This window comes from Pantherophis guttatus, chromosome 10 (genome assembly GCF_059756535.1).
Source record: "Pantherophis guttatus breed Tessera chromosome 10, ASM5975653v1, whole genome shotgun sequence".
In the NCBI taxonomy this organism is placed as follows: domain Eukaryota; kingdom Metazoa; phylum Chordata; class Lepidosauria; order Squamata; family Colubridae; genus Pantherophis; species Pantherophis guttatus.
Window position 1 is genome coordinate 1,710,708 of NC_142072.1, and position 20,813 is coordinate 1,731,520.

General features: G+C 49.5%; 1 protein-coding gene across 2 annotated transcripts; it reads right to left on the minus strand.

Annotated features, from left to right (window-relative positions):
- Window positions 1-293: 293 nt before the first annotated feature.
- Window positions 294-19,332, minus strand: LOC117677607 (protein jagged-2-like). 2 transcript variants are annotated; one of them, XM_060693772.2, is made up of 13 exons: window positions 19,057-19,332; window positions 16,091-16,393; window positions 12,613-12,676; window positions 10,436-10,690; window positions 9,704-9,764; window positions 8,822-8,952; window positions 6,300-6,419; window positions 5,139-5,273; window positions 4,345-4,458; window positions 3,390-3,436; window positions 2,984-3,160; window positions 2,154-2,295; window positions 294-1,279 (listed from the first exon to the last, which is right to left on the minus strand). In XM_060693772.2, the coding sequence occupies exons 1-13, from the start codon at window positions 19,102-19,104 to the stop codon at window positions 912-914; spliced, it is 1,965 nt and encodes a 654-aa protein (XP_060549755.2). In that variant the 5' UTR covers window positions 19,105-19,332; the 3' UTR covers window positions 294-911. The 2 variants fall into 2 exon arrangements, with proteins under 2 accessions (XP_060549755.2, XP_060549756.2); XM_060693773.2 differs by having other exon boundaries at window positions 2,169-2,295; window positions 19,057-19,292.
- Window positions 19,333-20,813: the final 1,481 nt, after the last annotated feature.

The window sequence follows — 20,813 nt, forward strand, 5'->3', positions numbered from 1 at the left end:
ATTTAGGATTGCTGGCTGGGGGATTCTGGGAGTTGATGTCCACCCATCTTAAAACAGCCATGTTTGAGAGACGTTGGTCTCCGTACATTATGGAAACTTCAAACAATGCATTAATCCATTACCCAGGTCAAAATTGGGGTGCCAACACAGCTCTTTGGCGATGCCTCATGCAACACGCACACCCCAAAATTTGCAGCGGTGCGCAAAATGGCGGCCGTAAAATATTCCCTCACAATCCTTTCGCCGCACCCCAAACACGGGACATTTGAATCAAAACACAACCGGCAAAAAGAACCAGTGAATATTACAGTATATTACAGTGCAAGTTACATTCCGTCTGCCCGAGAGGTTTCCTTCTGCAAAAAACGGGGGGGCTATCTCCCCCACACCCCTCCCAGGCACCCTCCTCGCTGGACTGGACTACAATGCCCCATGCTCCCCAGCTGCTCCAAATCACAGCCCCAAGGTTGCCGCCTGGGACGGGGGTAGGAAGCCACCGGATCTTAAGTGGGGGTGGTCCAGGGTTATGGGGGCGCCCTCCCCACCTTGTTATCCCATTTGGGGAGGGGGGATATTGCTTGCCAGATGTTGTAGCCCATCAATGGCCAGATGTGTGCCCGTTCAAATTATTTCCAAAAACGAGACGGTTATTTGCTCTAGCTTCTTTGGGGATGTCCTGTCGTCTGAGCAGCTGTTGGGGAGCCCAGTGACCCTCCCTCACTGCAGAAAGCCCGGCAGCTAGACCTGTGGTACATCTGCCTGGGAACATAGGAAGCCTTGCAGGTGAGTCCTGTCCGTTCTCGGAGCATGGCTGCTTTCGGAGAGGACCATAAAGAAGACGGGGATCAGGTACCCTTGTCCGTAAGAGAAGTGTCACCGTTGCCCACCACTCCTCCGCCATCCCCTTCTTGTCAGAGAGGCGGCCTCGCTAAAACCAGGCCGACGTTCAACTGGTTGATTTTGGCCCTCTCCTGGTTGGAGATGTCCACCTTGGAGAGCCCGGGAGAAGGAGGCACCCCAGCGGGCAGCCCTGCCATCTTGGCCGTGCCGTCAGCCACACCCGGCCCTCGCTCGGCCTCCCCGTGGGTGATGTTGCGGATGAGATGGACGGCGTCCGGCCGCAGGCTGTTGTTGGCGGGAGGCTCCGTTCGACCGGGGACTCTCGGCGGAAAGCGGTGTTGAAGGCAAAGCAGCAGGAGCAGCACCAAAATGGGGACCCCTCCGGCGAGGAGGAGAACTGGCAGAAGGACGGCAGTCAGGAGGCCAACGTTGTTCTCTCCTAAAGGAAACCATATTTGAAAAACTGAATAAGAGAGCTGGAAGGGACCTCGGAGGTCTTCTAGTCCAACCCCCTGCTCAAGCAGGAAACCCTAAACCATTTTAGACAAAGGGTTGTCCAATCTCTTCTTAAAAGCCTCCAGTGATGGAGCGCCCACAACTTCTGGTGGCAAGTAGTTCCACTGGTTAATTGTTCTCACTGTCTGGAAATTTCTCCTCAGTTCTAAGTTGCTTCTCTCCTTGGTTAGTTTCCATCCATTGCTTCTTGTCCTGCCTTCAGGTGCTTTGGAGAATAGCTTGTCTCCCTCTTCTTTGGGGCAGCCCCTGAGATATTGGAAGACTGCTCTCATGTCTCCCCTGGTCCTTCTTTTCATTAAAATAAATTTTCATTTCTGTTTACCCAATTCTATCCTGACTCTGGGCAACCTATCCCACCCAGCTACTAAAAAGAGACCCTACCAAAAAACAATTATGACTGGAAAAGCAGCCGCCATCGTCAAACCCAGCATCTCGAAAGGGGTACAAGCAAACCTCTAATCTAAGATTAGGGAGAAGAGCCGGATTTTAAGGGTTTGCCGAAATAAATTTGGGTGGGGGTGGGGGTCATACCGATTGGCACTAGACTAGAGATGTCTTCTATTGGAGAATTGCTCAGTCTTGGCCCCTGGGAGATAGGTGGACTTCCCAGAATTCCCCTCTGCTGGCTGGGGGTTTCTGGGAATTGAAGTCCTCCCATCTCCCTTCCAGTAGTTGAGAAACTTAAAAGATCTTAAATGTCTTAAATGTCTTGTAAGATCAGCATTAATGCCCAGACCTGTCAAAGCTGCAACCTTCAACCACCTGCGAAGTGCTTTCACCCCTCCCCCAGGACCCACCTTTGCACCCCTCACCCAAGCAGGGGTCTTGCAGGGTCTGACACATGGCACCTTCAGGGCACAGGCAGGTATAGCTTCCTCCTCCGTCTTGGCAGATAGCACCTTTGGGGCAAGGATTCGGAGAGCACCGGTTGGCAGAGACCTGCAGGAGAAAGTCGAAGGGGAGGGGTGGCAGGGAAAAAGAGTGGGGGGATAGTCAGAGATTATCTGTGAAAAATTGGGAGGGGAGGGGTGTGCATTGTTTTACTCTTCCTGCCCTCTCCACTCCAAAAGTCTGTGCATTATGGGGCATGGGGAAGGCCCACTGGTCTCCATGGGGAGACGTCATTCAGCACGGAAACTCACGAGCCAGTTTGGTCTAAGACTTTAAGTGGAGAAGGCACCAGGCTAGAAACCAGGAGACGGTGAGTTCTAGTTCTGCCGTAGGCATGAAAGCCAGCTGGGTGACTTTGGCCCAATCACTGGGAGACAGTGAGTTCTAATCCTGCCTTAGGCACAAAAGCTGGCTGAGTGAGTTTCGGCCAATCACCAGGAGATTGGGAGTTCTAGTCTGGCCTTAAGAATGAAAGCCAATTGGGTGACTTTGAGTCAATCACCAGGAGATGGTGAATTCTAGTCCTGCCTTCAGCACGAAAGCTAACTTTGGGCTAATCCCTCCCTCTCAGCCCAACCCAGGATTGTTGTTGTGGGGGAAATAGAAGGATTATTAAGGACGATACGTTCTCCGCTTAAGTTATTTGTAAGAATAATGCAAGCAGCATACAAATAAATAAATAATCCCTGGGGTTTCGTGGAGTTTCCACCCTGCAGAAATACTAGCCTTGGCGTACCTCGCACCACTTGCCGCTAAAGCCCAGAGGGCACCTGCAAAAGAAAGTCTGGTTTTCCGCCTGCTGGCACTGCCCGCCATGCAGGCAGGGGGCCTCTCGGCAGGACCTCTGTTCAGTCTCGCACTCGGCACCCGTGTACCCCGGTTGGCATGAGCAGGCCTGCCTGTCAGCCTCCATCTGTGGGAGAAGGGGCGAAAAGAGGGGAGGGGGCAGAGGTCAGGACAACGAGCAGAACGGGATACCGGCAGTCCTCGCCTTACGGCCACAACTGAGCCCCAAGTTTCGGTTGCTAAGTGAGAAATTTGTTGAGCGAGTTTTGCGCCCATTTTACGAGAGGGAAAAGCAAGGTCTAAAACGATCCTCGTCTTTCATTATCCTAAGATTGCAGATTTTTACACATACATACCTGACACGTGCCTCCGTTTTGGCATCTCTTTTGGCACAAATTCATTCCTGTGCAGAAAGTGGATTAAAAAAAAAAAAAAGATTATTGATTAAAAGAAACTTGAAAGCTGCAATTAAAGAACCAGTTATTAGACTAGTTTGGCCCTGCATTTGCCTTGAGGATTTCCAGGTTTCTTTTGGGACTTGAGGTTGTGAAAGCAGCACCCCCTTCCTCCAACCTTTACCTGCTACAACAACCTTAGAAGGTAGGTTGGCCTAAGGAAGTGTTTCTCAACCTTGGAAGCTTGAAGATGGGTGGACTTCAACTCCCAGAATCCCCCAGCCAGCAGCGCTGGCTGGGGGATTCTGGGAGTTGAAGTCCACCCATTTTCAAGCTTCCAAGGTTGAGAAACATTGGCCTAAGGGCAAATTTGACATCGGGTCTCTCCAATTTTCATCCATTTTATTTAAAAACCTTGATTCCCAAACCTGGCAACTTTAAGATGGGTGAACTTCAATTCAACTTCAAGCCTTGCCGACTGGGGAATTCCGGGAGTTGAATTCCATCTATCTTAAAGCTCATTAGCTGGGGAATTCTGGGAATTGAAGTTCACACCTCTTAAAGCATTCTGGCTGGAGATTTCTGGGAGTGGAAGTCCACCCATCTTAAAACGCGCCAACTGGGGAATTCTGGGAGTTGAATTCCACCCATCTTAAAACATGCCAGGAAATTCTGGGAGTTGAAGTTCACACATCTTCACGTTGTCAAAGTTAAAGAAACTTTGCTTAAAAAGATCACAGAGGACAGGGAACCTACGGCGAACTACAGCTCCCAGTTACCCCAGACACCACAGCTGGCCGTGAAGGGTGCTGGGAAATGTAGTTCTGGTCCAGTTTTTCCGAATGACACAAAGAACTTAGTGTCCATCTGTGTCCATTCGTTTCCCCTTCCTGCAATTCCGGAATTAATCTCTTACTGATGCTGCAGATTGCACCCGTCCAGCCTGGCAAACAGTCGCAAAGATAGCTCCCCACGAGATTTTTACACGCCCGAGCGTGAAGACACGGCTTTCTGTGGCATTCGTTCACATCTGGAAGGAAGAACAGAAGTAGAAAGAGCTCTCTGGCGTGCCTTTAGAGCCACCCGGCTTCTTCCTGCCTCCCCCCTCTTCCTCCTCCGTCGGTCGTTAGCATTCACAGGTACACTGCTCCTGGATGTGGAAGCTCGCAGTTGGCAAAGCCCTGAAACCCAATGCCCGCGGTTTTTCTAAAAACATATATATATATCTTCCCAGTTGCCGTAACCAAGTCTTTTTTAAAAAAGAATAACGCAATCTCTAAAATGCATTCAAATCGGACTGCTTCACTTAACGACTGAGTGGCCGGTCCCAACTGTGGTCGCTAAAGGAGGATTATCTGCATATCAAAAACTGCTGTAGACTCTGTGTCTGTTCATTTTGTTAAGCTTTAAGGCAGGGGTTTCCAAACATGGCGACTTTAAGACGGGTGGACTTCAACTCCCAGAATTCCCCAGCCAGGTGGCTAGGGAATTCTGGGAGTTGAAGTCCACCCGTCTTAAAGTCGCCATGTTTAGAGACCCCTGCTTTAAGGTGCCAGAGATTCGATGTTGCTTTTAAGGCAGCCTAGATGGGAAAGTATAAATTTGTATTTGTAAAATTGGAACCTAAAGCTGAAATCGCACTTCGTTTCCCCTCCAGTTCTCTGATCCGTCTCCGGAAAGCTACCCTACCACGTGCTGGGAACCACCTACCGTCCTGGCACGCCTTGCCACGCCACCCTGGTGGGCAGACACACTGCGGTCCGGACGGGGTTGGACGGCAGCTCCCACCGTTGGCACAAAGCTCCGAAGGGCAGGGCGGTCTGGAAGTAGGCAGAGGAAGGAGGGCTGGGAAAAGAGGACACCCAGAGATAGTCAAGAAGCCAATTGTGCAAATGAGTGCATCACACGAGAGAGAGGACCGAAGAATGCGCGGAAGCACCTCTGAGTTAGCCACAATCAGGCATTCGAGAGGAAAGAAGTCCTCCCTGGAGATCATGGCTGGTTGTGTAGCCAGAGGGGCACTAGGATTAAGAAGGGGGCTGAAATGCCCCACTTCCCAGTTTATTCTCAAAGTGGGTGTCAGCATTCTGATGCTGCCATAAAAAGACGAGGCTTGACTTTTCACCTACTTATTTTCTCTGTAGATAATATCCCCTAGGAGATGGGATGGGAGGGGGGAACGTTCCTGTGGGGTGAGGTCAGAAGCTGGGGAGACTGACTTGGAAGATGGCCAATGAGAAGATGAGAATTGGGGAACGGAAAGGGAAGGGTTTGGGGGTCAGAGGGTTAGTATCGGCTATGACGAAGTCGGGGCCAGATCTGTCATACTCAATAAATGGAATATTTCAGCAAAGATTAATTGTTTGGAGTGCAATTTATTTGAGATGACATCGAAACCTGACAGTGGGGTCTTTGGGGCTCTCTAAACTTGGTGGTTTTCTTGTAGACGTCTCATGACCCACCTAGGTAATCTCATCAGTGCTAAAAGAGAGTGTGGTTGTAGAAAGGAGGAAGGAAAAGAAGAGGGCTGTGGGATCCTTGGTGCTCTCTGAGCTTGGTTGTTTGCTTGCAGACATTTCATGACCCAGCTAGGTAACATCATCAGTGCTATATAGCTTGACTCAACTAACTCATTCAAGTTTTCGATCAAGCAAGGATTGGAAGTTAGTTTCCCAGCGCTGCTCGTAGGACACTCTTCTCTAATAGAACATGCAGTTGGCCACAGAAAGAATGGATCCCACCAAGAATGCCCCTCGCTGGTCCCTTCCCTCTGTCCCCAGTCTCTGCAGAATGCCAAGGGGGTCTGGAAAGACCCTCCCCACCCTCAGATCCTGCGTCTTTGGTCATCCCCGGCTGGCCGTCTCTGCTCACCATTCTCGCAGTTGCGCCCATCAAATCCTCCCGGGCAGAGGCATTCATATTCATCCGGTTCCTTGTTGGCACAGGTGCCCCCGTTCTGGCACGGCCGGTGAGATCCACAATAATTCAGATCTGAGCCAGAAGGAAAAAGAGGAAAGGATTTTGGGGGATCTGGTCCAAGGCTGCCCTGTTCCGTCTGGATCAAGCCTCCAGAATAGGCACCTCTTGGGTCACCAATCTCCCTGCCAGCTTCTGGCTGAGGTGCCACCATCGTTGTTGGCACAACCTTCTCTGAAGTTGGTGTAAAAAATGGACCACCAAAAACTTTCTTGTCAAAACTGTCCCAGCTTCCTTTATTTCCTCAAGATGATTAATTGGGAAGCAATTACAGGTAGTCCTCGACTTATGACCACAATCGAGCCCGGAATTTATGTTGTTAAGTGAGATGTTTGTTTTCCCCCATTTTACGACTTTTTTTTTTTTGCTACGTTTGTTAAGGGAATCCCTGCAGTTGCTCAGTTAGTGACACGGTTGTTAAGTGAACCTGACCGCCTCGTCGACTTTGTCTGAAGGTCGCAACAGCGGATCACGTGACCTCAGGACATGCAACCGTCATAAATAGGAACCCCTTGCCAAGCGTCTGAATTTTGATCACGTGACCACGGGGATGCTGCAATGGACGTAAGTGTGAAAAACGGTCGTAAGTCACTTTTTCTAGTGCCGTTGTAACTTCGAACCGTCACAAAAATGAACTGTTGTAAGTCGAGGACTACCTGTATTAGCTTCAATAGACCCTGATAGGTGTCTTGAGGGAGTCCTCGACTTATCAAACATTCATTTAGTAGCCAGTTGATGTCACAGGTGAAAAAAATGACTTACAATCGATCCTCGCATTTACAACCACTGCAGCTTCCCCAAGGTGTTCGAAATTTGGCCACTTGGCAACTGACATGTACTTATGACGACTGCAATGTCCCGGCCGGGGTCCCACGATCACCGTTTGTGACCTTCCCAGCTGACTCTGGACAAGCAAAGTTGATGCGGGAAGCCGGATTCGTTTAATGACCACACGATCCTCTTAACAATTGTAGTGATTTAACCCCTGTGGCAAGAAAGGTGGTAAAATTGGGTGCAATTCGCTTAATAACTGCCTTGCTTAGCGGCGGTTTGTGCTCATAAATCAAGGAGTATCTAAATCAGGGGTCTCCAACCTTGGGACTTCAACTCCCAAAATTCCTCAGCCAGCAAAGCTGAATTCTGGGAGTTGAAGTCCAAAAGCCTTAACGTTGCCAAGGTTGGAGACCCCCTGATCTAAATCAAGGAGTATCTGGGTTCTTCCGTTAATTATTTTAGCAAGGATAACAAACATTGATTGAAAAAAAAAAAAAACATTCCATGCTAGCGCCCTCTAGAGGTCGGGAGGTGAACTTTCACCCTCCCCCCCCTTGATCCAGCCTGCCAGCTGGGGGTCTCTTCTTGAAGGAGGGGAAGGGGAAGGAAAATGAGTTGGGGGTCTTTGGCTCCTCCTACTTTGATGCAAGCTAAAGTAGCCATCATTGCAATAGTAAAGAAAAGGGTGGTGACACAAACCATGGCTTGAAACTGGTTTACAGGGAGTCCTTGACTTAGGACCATTTGTTTTGTGGTGGTTTGAATTTACAGTGGCACTGAAAAGAGGTGATTGATAACCAGTCCTCACACTTATGACCATTGCAGTGTCCCTGCAGTCATGTGATCACCATCTGGCACCTTCCTAGCCACTTCCAACCAGCAAGCCATGGCATGGAAGGACATCAGTCCCAGTCATGTGATGTCTCACTTAATGACCACAGCAAAAAGGTTGCCAAAATTGGGGTGCAGTCATGTGATGTCTCACTTAATGACCACAGCAAAAAGGTTATCAAAATTGGGGTGCAGTCATGTGATGTCTCACTTAATGACCTCATCACGTAACAACTAATTTTTCCCGTCCCAATTGTGGCCGTAAGTCGAGGACTATCTAGAATTGGAGACCACCATATTGAACGGTTGTAAAATACGGGGAATCCTCAACTTACGACCACAATGGAGCCCCAAATTTCTGTTGCTAAGTGAGACATTTGTTAAGTGAGTTTTGTCCCATTTTATGACCTTTCTGGCCACTCTTGCTAAGTGAATCACTGCAGTTGTTAAGTCAGTCACACGGTTGTTAAGTGAATCTGGCTTCCCCACTGACTTTGCTGGTCAGTGGGATCACACAACCCAGGGACACTGCAACCGTCATAAGTACGAGTCAGTTGCCAAGCGTTTCAATTTTGATCACCTGACCGTGGGGACGCTGCAACGGTCATAAGTGTGAAAAACAATCCTAAGTCCCATTTTTCAATGCTGTCGTAACTTTGAACAGTTCACTAAATGAACTTTTGTAAGACGAGGACTATCTATAGAAGGAATGGCCAAGGATGTTTGCCTCTTGGGGGAGGGTCTCCGCTGTCCCCTTCCCATCTTAACACAAGGGTCCACTGAGCAGGGCCGAGTGGGGGGGAGGGGCTCACCCTTGTCGCAGAGAAGGCCACCCCAGTTGGTCTCGCAGTCGCACTTCCAGGGCACGGTGCAGCTCCCGTGGACGCAACCGGGGAAGCGAAGGCACTGGTCGCAGTGGTGCCCCGTCCAGCCGTAATGGCAGCTGAGAAGGGAAGGATGGTTACTGTGCAGCGAATGGCTTTGAAATTGAGGAGGGGGAGCGGCTAGGTCAGACCTGCCCCAATCTGATCCTTTAGGACAGGGTCCCCAACCCCTGGTCCAGGCACCGGCACCAGGGCCGTGGCATGCCCGAAACCGGCCTGCGCAAACAAGCGAAGCCCCCTCCGTGGGCTGCAGGCAGCACACGGAACCACGTCCCCCTCCAGTCCTCGGAACAACCTCTCTCCCGCTGGGGAATTCTGGGATTTGAAGTCTTAAAGTTGCCAAGGTTGGAGAGCCTTGATGAGGTAGAGGGCATAAAGGAACGTCCTTGAAGGACAAAGAAGAAGACTTGCTACCAAGACAGTGGTCAGAGAACAGGGCCTTGAGTCCCAGCCGAGAAAGTAATGTGAGAAAACGTTTCCGATAAGCCCATTCAGATGGCAAGATTCAGCTGCTAATGTGAGCTTTCATGAAAGATGGACTTGGTCCCCAGGATGGTGCTTCTTGTCTGGACAACCTCCAAGGGTCCAACCCCCATCTCGCAACATCATGGTCGCCCCTTGCGTCCCTTTTCCACTTGAGGGAAGCACATGTTTTTTTCGCCAGATTGTGCGGCAGGAGTATGACAGACTAAACCAGCAGCAGACCAGGATTTGAGGACATGCTGGACCCGTTTCATCATTGCTGGCTAAGGGGAGGGCTTGAGGGGAGGCCGAAGGGTCAGAACCCCCTCCCACCTGCTTGCTTCTCACCTGCACTCCCCAGGTTCCTCGCAAAACCCGTGCGTTTTGTGGCACCCCTGGCGACAAACAGCTGCAAGAGAACACAAGTTGCAATATCAGACGAGGCTCCAGACTACGCCTTGAAAGCTGCTGAAAGGACATGGCTGCCCCCTTCATTGTGGGCGTACCAGAATAATAATTCGGGTATAGTGGTTAGGGACCTGGCCTACCTCAAAGGGCTGGCAAGGAGGGAGCGAAGGGGAGGGGATTCAGCCGACGGATTTGCACCAGTGACGAATGTCCTTGTTTTGGTGTTCGAGGGAAGGACTGAAAGGACGCAGAGAGGGGGCCACCCAACCTGGAGACCCCACAGGACCATCGACATAGGGACATCCCCCCAGATAGGTGTCAAAAAAAGTCAAGATGGCAGCTGGGAACATGAGACCAAGTCCCTGCCCCTTTTTAATGCAAAGGTGACACACAAGAAATACAGGTGGGATTTGGGGATGCAGCTACGCCCATCATTTTGATCTGTTGGTCTGTCCCGTCCCCTCCTGCCTCCCTGCAAAATGTCCACAAATATTTTTTTTGTTTGCGTCCGTCTTGGCTTTTTTGACACCCCCCCCCCCAAGACACCTTCTGGAGGGTGGTGGGAATTGGGGCAGGACAACCACAGTAATGGGACAGCCTGCCCTTTTGTAGAGCCTTTTTTCTCGCCCTGCCCTGCCCTGCCCCACACCAGCCCGCCAGCCACGGACATACCCCGCTGGCACTTGTTTCCCGTCCAGCCGTCGAGACAGACCTTGTTCCCGGCCGCGTCGCAGCTGTGGTGCCCGAAGAAGTCGTCGCGGGGCCTGCAGAGCAGGTTGCACGAGGGCCCGTAGTAGTGCTCGTGGCAGCGCACTCGCAGCCGGCACTCCAGCAGGGCGCTGCGCCCATGATGCCTTAAATGCTGCCAGCCTTCGCCTGGGTTCACCATGCCCGAACGGGTCACCCGCTCGATCAGCTGCCCTGAGCCTGCCAAGGAAGGGGAGGAAGACGAAGGTGGAGGGTCCTGTTCTCAATCAGCACCCCACATCTGTTGGGAGGCACAAAACCCAAAGACCCAGCAGCCCCAGGAGGAAAAAGGGGGAGTCCTCTGCAACATACAGTGTGAGGACTGCAACAGTCACCACGAGACAGAAGATTTGCAGAGCGCCTCCATGAACACTGAGCAGTCAGAAGACAGGATGAAAACACCTTAATTGCACAACACAGAGACCAATGACACCATAGTTTCAACTGGGAAATTGTGAGCATCCTGGACCAATTAAGTTCAAGAACACTAGGGGGTTTCCGGAAGGTCAGCATTCAGACGAGTCAGCCATCAACAGGCACACAGAGATTAACAATATTTACACGACTTTCAAAAGAGACAATTAAAAAGGAAACAACAAAAAGGCAAAAAAATACCACAACACCTCAGCTGGGTAATGAAAGTCTCCTCCTCCTCCTCCTCCTCCTCCTCCTCCTCCTCCTCCTCCTCCTCCTCCTCCTCCGCCCTCTGCAATCCCCCCTCCCTTCTAGCACTGATGATGTTCCCTAGTTTGGTCATGAAACATCTGCAAGAAAGCCAACAAGCTCAGAGAGCACCAAGGACCCCACAGTCCTTCTCTTTCCCCTTCTTCTCCTTCTCCTCCCACTCCTCTTCCTCTCCACAAACCCACTCCCACAGATTATTACCTAGTGGAGTCATGAAATATCTGCAAGAAAACAGCCGAGCTCAGAGAGCACCAAGGACCTCGGAGTTACAAAACTGACATATTCAATCCAATTCAAAACGTTCATCAACGGTCCGAAATTTGGAACTTGGTTATCCTCTAGGTTGACAGCTGTGAGAATTTTATACGTGCCCAAACGGAACAAGCCGTCCATCCATTCCCACAATGGAAGAATGGATGGGAAAAGCGATGGTTTTGGCGTGGAGGGCAGAGTTAATTGTTTAATTAAAGAGAAGGACTTATCTAGTTTTGTTTGCATTTGGAAATCGCTTCTGGACTTTACGCTCGAAAGAGAAAACAAAATTAAATTTTGATTTTAGGTTTTGGAGGACTAGATTAACTGGGCTATTATAGAAATGGCTTCTATTTACTGGAAATGGAAAGCAAAAAACTGAAGCTGGATTTGTATTTTGTGTTTTACTGCACTGAATAGAGTAAAAAAAAATCACTGCATTTTTTTTTCTGTTTCTTCTTATCCTGCACCCCTTCTCTTTTTCCCGTTTTCATTTTCACCTGTATTTTATGTCACAATAAATTCTACTACAATAAACTCTACATTATCAATAGTCCCAAGCATTTTGTTCATCCGTGAGTGCCCCGGGGCAGAGCTGGAAAGGAACACAAGTTACTAGTCCACAACGAGGCTGGCACACCGCCTGCCACTGCAACAGGGGTGAAAATCTAAACTCATTTACCCGCCCACCCCATACCCCTGCAGCTGCCACTGTCCCTGCCCCTGGAAATCTATAAACGAGGCCTCTCTTCCTGCTTATTCCTGGCAACTGCTACTTTAGAGGTAGACTGCCATTCTCCATGGAAGTTCCAGTTTTTACAGACCAGCGGCGAGTGACTGGTTCAGGGCTCAGTGATCAGGAATGTAGCTGAAAGGAGTAAAAGCCCAGAGCTACAACATTATTTTCTTTCAATCTTTCCTACGCAGCTAACAACTAGTTTAGCTACTTCCCAATGAAAAAAAACTAAATATGGCATGGCGAATGGCTATCTGAACGGCTGCGGGCACGAATGCCGACACCTGCTTTGCTCTTTCGCCTCGATCTCGGTACCCAGAGGAGGCACATGCAGGTTCCAGAAGTGGAACACAAAATCCAGGTGTGTCTGAACATCCCACCCCTTCCTACTTTGCACCCACCACCTGTATCCAGAAAAAGGACTCCTTACCTGGGCTGGTGACGTCACTGGTGTTGGCAGCATCCCAGGCCTCCAGAACCAGCGAGTACGAGCGCTAGAAGAGACAAGGCAGAAGTTCACCAACGAGTTCCCGGCCTGAACATCTGGAAACCTATGTGGCACCCCCCCCTCCGACCCCCAACTCTCCCAGTTCTATGCTCATTTCTATGAATAAACCGACTGAATGAGAACAAAATTTCTACCATATCAAAGCCAGACCTCCACTCAGCTGAACTGGATGCAGAAAAATTAATTAAATAATAATAATAATAATAAATTAGAATGATTGTGGCAAAGATAAGCAAAGATAGTGATAAATGCCTCGGGTTTAATCCCACAACATCTGGAGCACCAACTAAAGGCAGATCAGTCAGCTTCTCAGCTGGATCTGTTAAGGTTCCTCAAAGCATCCCAAAACCTTGGCAACTTTAAGTTGGGTGGACTTCAAGTCCCAGAATTCCCCCGCCAGCCAGGGAATTCTGGGAGTTGGAAGTCCACAGGTCTTAAAGTTACCAAGGTTTAAAAAACACTGACGGAGACCCTCATCCACAGCCAAAGGGAGGGAAGGAGGATTACGAGGTACGACGAGGTCAGCCTCCATGCCATCCTTTAGGTGGCCTCCATCTACAAGGACCAGGTCTGCCAAAGGCTAAACTGGATAAGGATGAGGGATACTGAGCATCAAAATTGGAGGCCACCAAAAGGAAGAAAAATAGGCTACGCCTGAAGTCTCGCCAGGAAGGAGCGACTTAAGAGAGGGAGGCTACACCTGAAGCCTCACAAGGAAAGGCCACATTTTCCCTTTTCCAGGAGGACGAATGATTCATTTCACACAACCGGCAGCTCTGGGGGTATCTTCTGAACTCTCCCAACCCTGTGTCTCTGCTTGTTTGCTGCTCTGACTAAACCAGTTTGCTCCATTGCCCCCCTCCAGGTTTTGTGCAACTCTCCGAACCGCAAGCTAACCACGATGGTCATATTGGCTCAATCCACTGAGCCAATCAAACTTTTCTTAGCACGTGGCAGGTGCTGCTCCGTTTTCCTATCGGTTGAGCATGGAATTTCCCACAATGCCCCAGCGCTGTGCTTCGTCAGGGCATTGTGGGACATGTAATGGGTGGGCCACTCATAACCTTACAAAGGTCCAGTTCAGAAGGCAGCATGAGATGTCAACCTGCAGCTGGCTTATCTCCAGATATCTTTTCTTTATTCATTAAATGTATTTATTAAATTTATATGCCAACTATCTCATTCTCCCACTGTGTGTTGTGTGTATGACAGAGGAAGGTGCATTCACCCAAAGATCTCGAGGGTCTCGCCGAAGAGCCGCTCCCTTTGGCTGACATTCCCCTGGGGAGAGGGGAGGGCATTTCAGAACAGCCCCAAAGGTCAGAGGTCATCCAGGCTCAATGACCTTTCCCAGGACCTGCGGCCAGAGACCAAGTTGCTGTGGCTCAGTTTTCAAGGCAGAAATCCCAGAACTGGGTTGTAAGACCTCTCCAACCCCCAAGTGATCCTTCACATGTGAATTAATGTGTTTAACACAGATAAATTGTTAAAAAAAATAATCAGATTTTTTTATATATAAAAAAATATGTTTTGTCTTCTACTGACATCCTTAAATGGGCAGAAACTCAAATCAGAGTAGAGCTGGAATAGCAAGCAATAGCACTCAGATTTATATAGCGCTTCACGGTGCTTTTGCAGCCCTCTCTAAGCGGTTTACAGAGTCCGTCTATTGCCCCCAACAATCTGGAACTCTGGGAGTTGAAGTCCACAAGTCTTAAAGTTGCCAAGGTTGGAGACCCCTGCTCTAGAGATGGAAGCAGAACAGAGACGAGGTTTAAATTGGGTTTTTTGGCAGAGGGAGACCCAGATACTCTGGCAGAGAAGCTGGTATGTGTCTGTGTGTGTGTGCGGGGGGGGGGGGGAACGGACCTGGGGTGCATTGTGTCATCTTTTCCCCCTGGACAAACCAGAACAGATTTGAGTCTTGCTTGAGTGACAAATCGGACGAGGCTGTCCATGCACAAAGTGGCTGCAAAATTAATTTCAGGACCTTCTCCGTTGTCCCAAAGGTGCTTTGTTTCAGAAGGCAACTGGATTTTCTTGGTTTTTCTTTTGAAGAGGTTTCGCTTCTCCTCCAAGAAGCTTCTTCCACTCTGACTGGATGGTGGGGAATGGAAGGATTTATATTCCGTGCAGGCAGCTGGTCCTTTGCATCCTTTTTAGTGGGTCGTTGAAGCCACTTGGAGGTTTGTCTGTGTCCTCAGAGTCACCTGAGTGGTGCAAATGGTTCCTGTGGTCTGCATTTTTTTCCTCTGGAAATCCATTCCTATTCCCACACCGTTCAAAGGGTCTCCCTCCCAAGTTGTATAGCTGTAGCAAATGACCTGCTGTCTGCACGGAATATAAATCCTTCCATTCCCCACCATCCAGTCAGAACGGAAGAAGCTTCTTGGAGGAGAAGGGAAATGTCTTCAAAAGAAAAAAACAACAACAAGGAAGTCCAGTTGCCTCTTGAAAAAGCACCTTTGGGACAATCGTGACCTGGATGTCTGAGAATCTCTACAGATTTTGTCCGTTGCTTTTTCCAATCTGCAAGTTCCAGTTGAACGTTTCTCAACCTGGGTAATTTGGGGCTTTCTGGGGATGCAGCTTTACAGGTAATTCTCGACATACGACCACAATTGGAACCAGAATTTCCACTGCTAAGGAAGCCGGTTGTTAAGTGAGTCACCCGTTCTTCCAGATTTCGCAGAGATGCCTCTAACAGGCAGATGCCTCCACTTGAAGCCATTCGTTTAGCAACCGAAGTGACGACGGCGCTGGAAAAAGTGACTTAGGCGCCCGGTCCTCACCCTGACAAGCGCTGCAGCAGAATTGCCATGCTCACGAGATCAGAATTCGGATGCTTGACGGCAAGCAGTCCAAACAGGGGCAATTGTATGTCTTCTTCCAGAATCCACAGAGCTCTGAGACACAATGAGCAATGCTGTGAAACCAGGGGTGAAATGTAAAATTTGTTACTACCGGTTCTGTGGGCATGGTTTGGTGGATGGGGGGGTGTGTAATGTGACTGGGTGGACATGGCCAACTTTTTTTTTTTTTTTTTACTTTTAAAACCATTTTTTCTACAACCTCTTTGGCCGAAGAGGTTGTAAAAAAGAATGCTTTTAAAAGCCTCTGATGATCCCAGCTGAGTTATCTGATCGTCAGAGGCTTTTTTTTTCTTTTAAAAACATTTTTTCTATAACCTCTTTGGCCGAAGAGGTTGTAGAAAAAATGCTTTTAAAAGCCTCTGATGATCCCAGCTGAGCCACGCGATCATACCATCGTAACTGTGGTCGTATGTCGAGGACTACCTGTAATCTCGGCAGCCCTGGCTGTGGCCAGACCTAGAGCTGTGAGAACCTTATATTTAATGCTTCTGCTACCCCCCCAACAAGGATAAAAATAAAGCTCTTACCGGCCAGGCAAAGTCGAAAGGGATGACCATTGTCCCGTCACGGTCCGAGGGCTTCTGGAGGGGAGCTGAGATGACGTTGCCCCCCAAAACAGGAGTGCTGGCGGCCCCCAGGACGCAAGGCCCCCCTGGCTGTGCCCGCAGCTGGTATTCCTTGAGGCAGACCCTGAAGAAGGTGTGGCAAGGCTCGGCCATGGGGCATGGCGGCTCCCGCCCTCCGCGGCAGCACCGTCCATCCGCCAGGACCCCCTTCTCATTCTGTGCCAAGGAGACCTGCAGTTCAACCACGCCCGTGGCCCCCGAGACCTGGAAGGGGCAGAGCAGAGACGGCGATGAGCTGGTGAGTAGCATGAGCACGAGAGGTGAAGGAGGACCAGAGGAGAATCTCCATCTCCAACCTCGTGCCCACCTCTCCACACCGTCACAGCTCCGGTGTGATCACCATCAAGAAGTCATGCCTTTCCTAAAGAGGCATAGCTCAGTTCTTCCTCATCACCATGGTTGGGAATGCGTTTTATTTATTACATTTATTTATTTATTAAATTTGTTGATTGATTGAATTCATTTATTAATGTCTTAAAATTTATGTACTGAGTGAATTCATTTATTAAATTTACTTATTGAAATTTACCTATTAAGATTTATTGAATTTATCTATTAAAATTTATTTTAAAAATTATTGAAATTTGTTAAACTTATTTATTAAAATGTATTTATTTATTGTAAATTTATTCATTAAATGTATAGGCTGCTTATCTCATGATCAAGTGGCTTACAACATCGTCAATAGGAGGGTAAACCAATTAGAAGGTTAAAAGTAATAAAACAATTAGGCAGACAAATTAGAATAATGTCAGCTGAAGTCTTCCAGTGGCTTCTTGCCCAGAGTTTATTTATAAGATGATTGATTGATTACTAAGATTTTTATGCTGATCCATTCCAAAGTGACTCAGAACCGCATGGGAGGAAAAAGAATGCTTAAAAATAAAGACAATAAAAAGCAAAAAAGAAGAAAGAGATGAAGGAAGGAGATGGGAATGGGAGGGAGGGAGGGAAGGAAAAAACAGAAAGACAGGTAGACAGAAAGAAAAGAAAGAGGAAAAAAGAGGGAGGGAGGAAGGAAGGAGAAGGGAGAGGGAAGGAGAAGGGAGAGGGAAGGAGAAGGGCTTGAGGAAAAGGTGAAACAAAGAAAACGGAAAACAGAAAGAGAAAGGGAAGAAGAGAGAGGAAAAGAGACAGAAGGGAGTTAATGAGAAAAGGAAGAAAAAAACACAAAGAAAATGCTGGCTGGGGAATTCTGGGAGTTGAAGTCCACAAGTCTTAAAGTGGCCTAGGTTGGAGACCCCTACTTTAAGCCCAGCTTGTGAAGCTCTCAAGGAGTTTGAATATTAGGGTCCCGGGCATCCTTATCTTCTGAGAGGGGTGGCTCTTCCCCCCCCATGTTTGGAAAGACAGCTGTTCCTGGGGTGGGGCACATCAGCTGCCGAAGGGCCAACCTCCCCCCCCCCGCCGTGTGCTTGCTTGGGCTGAGAAACTAAGCGAGGGCCACACCTTCCTTTCCCCCCAGGGAGAAAGATGGGAGGTCATTGAGTTTCAGTACAGCTGTAAAACTCTTGCTTTTTTGAAGGTGGGGAGCAAACTGGGTCTCTAGGGGCCTCTGTTTAGGGGGGTCTAAGGAGTCCAAGGTCCGAGGCCCCTGGGAAAAAGACCCCTACACACAGCTAGAAGGCAGGAGGGGCTGCATCCCAGCCACGGCAAACTGCATGTCTGCACCAGGTCCTCTGTCTCGCAGCTGTTTAATTGTGATAATCCCAAAGGGTCCCCTCAATTTTAGGGTTAATCTTGGGGGGAAATGCAAGAGTTTGGAGGAGAAGCAATGGCTTCATACTGAAAGAGCAGCAAGATCTTAATAAAATAAAATAAAATAAAAATCTTTCCGGAGCCAGAGCATGCAAATTCGGAGAATTTCGAGGCTGCCCAACGTGGAAACCACGAGCTACTCAGTGGCTGCAGATAGATAGATAGATAGATAGATAGATATGAGAAAAAGAGTGATAGATAGATAGAAAGAAATGAGAAAAAGAGAGTGATAGATAAATAGATAGAGAAAGAAAGAAAGAAAGAAAGAAAGAAAGAAAGAAAGAAAGAAAGAAAGAAAGAAAGAAAAAGAAAGAAAAGTTTCTTTACGGTCACTTTGAATGCAGATTAATTGGCATACATTAAAATGAAATTTCATTGCATTCAGCCCTCAAAGGGTCTCCACCTCCAGTATACACGACGTAAACATGACAAAATAAATAAATACAAAATTATGCATACACCCGCATGTCTGATATGATACAGAGAAACACTTACATGGGGAGAAAAACCGAATCTTGCAAATCCCGAATTCATCCCCAATCCTCCCCCCTCCCCAATTCCGCCGTCCCAGGGGGCAGAAGCCTTGCCTCTCACTTTCTGGCAGGGTCCAAACTCGCCCAAGTCCGGACTGGCATCCCGCAAACTGCCAACCCTCTTTCAGCCGAGCCCAGCCAAGCAAAGCCGGTTCCCAAGACGAGGGTCGTTCCGCTCCCCCAGGACTTCGGAGGAGTTCCGCGGGGAGGGGTCGGAGGGTCTCAGGGAGCCTGGCAGAGCCCCCCCCCCAAAAGTCCTTGGGGGGAACCCGGACTCCCCCCCCTCCCCTCCCCTCCCTCAGGTAGATAACTTAAACTTAAAGCATGAACTCCGGGGAGGAAACGAGTAGTAGTTACAAGTCGCGTGTAAAAGAGGTGAGAAACGGGCATCGGCTGCCCAGCTGGGGAAGCTCTCGGGGTCTCCAAAGCGTCGCCCTCGGGCGCTCCAGCTGCGCCGCGCATCTCCCGGCTGCAGAGAAGCGCAGCGCTTTCGGGGTGCCTTGCTTTGCGCCGGCGGGCTGCGGACCATGGGGCCGAGAGTCTGCCGAGGCTTTCCCCGGACCGAGGGAGGCTCACCTGGAGCCGCGCATGGAGCAGCAGCAGCAGCAGCAGCGGGAGCAGCATCGCCGGAGCCGGCGAGGCAGCCCTCCTGGGCCGCCCGATCGCGGGGCATAAAGCGGGGAGGCGGCGGCTGCTCGACGGGACGGGCGCTGCGGCTCTGCCAGGCTGCCAGCCGAGGGAGGCGGGGCCGGTGCCCCCCCCCGCTTCGCCAGCCTCGCCCGCCCGCCCAACCCCGGCCGGGAGCACGTGCGGGGGCCGCCGGCCGCTCCCTGCTTGGCAGGCTCCAGGAGAAGAAGGGGCGGGAGTGGGACGACAACTCCCATCGTCCCCCTCCGGCGGGGCTGCGTCCTTCCAACCATGGCAGGGGCCGGGCTGGATTCCTCTGGGTGCCCCAGGGAGCCTGGCAGAGTTTCCCCCCCCACACTCCTTGGACTCCCCCCGGACTCCCCCCTCCTCACCTCCCTCAGGTAGATAAATTAAAGCATGAAAGAAAACACCTGGCTACCTGCAGCTTTTCAACTACAGGTAGGCCTCGACGTACGACCACAGCGGAGGCTAACGTATCTGTCGCTAAGTGAGAAATGGGTCGGAGCGAGTTTCGCCCCCGTTTTGCAACTTTTCTCTGCCACCGTTGTTAAGGGAGTCACTGCAGTGGTTGAATTAGTAACCTGGTTGTTAAGCGAATCCGGCTTTCCCATTGACTTGGCTTGTCAGAAAGTCCCAAAACGGGATCACGGGACCCAGGGATGCTTCGACCGTCATAAGTACGAGCCAGGTGCCAAGCGTTCTGAATTTGGATCACGTGACCACGGGAAGCCTGCAATGACGGTAAGCGTGAAAAATGGCCATAGGGGGCTTTTTCAGGGCCGTCGTAACTTTGAATGGACAATTAACAAAAGGTTGTAAGTCAACTACATGTATTTCCCCTGACTACCTACGAGGGTGGACTACATGTCCTTGGAGGGCCCCTGACAGCCTAACTTCTAAACCCGGCCAAGTCCTCAAACACTGCCCCCCCCACCTTTTAATAGCCTCCCAATTCTACAGCCTGCAGCATTCCTTTGAGGTTACTGCTTGATTTACAACCACAACTGAGGCTGCAATTTTGGTCACTAAGTGAGTCATCAGGAGATGGATCCAACCTGATTTTTACAGTCGTTGTTTATCACAGCTGTTAAGTGAATCGCATTGTTGTTAAGTGAATCGCCATTCGTCCTTAAGCGAATCCTGCACTTGACTCTGCTTGTTGGAAGCTGGCTGGGAAGGTTGGCAATCACACACAACCACACAACCACAAGAAGCTGCAAACATCCCATAGGCCAGCCTGGTTGGACAGCGCCTGAATTGCGATCCCACGGCTAGAGGAGTGGTGCGACGGTTGTAACTTCGAGGACAGGGTCACCTTTTTCCAAGGTTTTCCTCGTAACCTTGAAGCATCATTAAACAAACGGTCGTAAATCAAGGACTGCCTGACTTTAAAAAAATTTTTTAAAAAAATAAGGACTCCTTTAATGTGTTCTAAACTGTCCTCCAAGCTCTGTCCGTCAACTTTAAAACTTCTATTTATTTATTTTTGTGTAGCAAAAAGCAAAGTGTGATGGGGTTGAATTATTTTTGGAGAGATTTGGAGTACATTCTCCTGAAAACGGATTTTCCAGAAAGAAAATCAGCCATCCTCTGGGTTTTTTTTTTTCTTTCCTTTCTTTTTTTCCAAACTTGGGAATCAGAAAAAAATAAAAGGAAATAAAGGAAACTCTAGATACGCTTCCAAC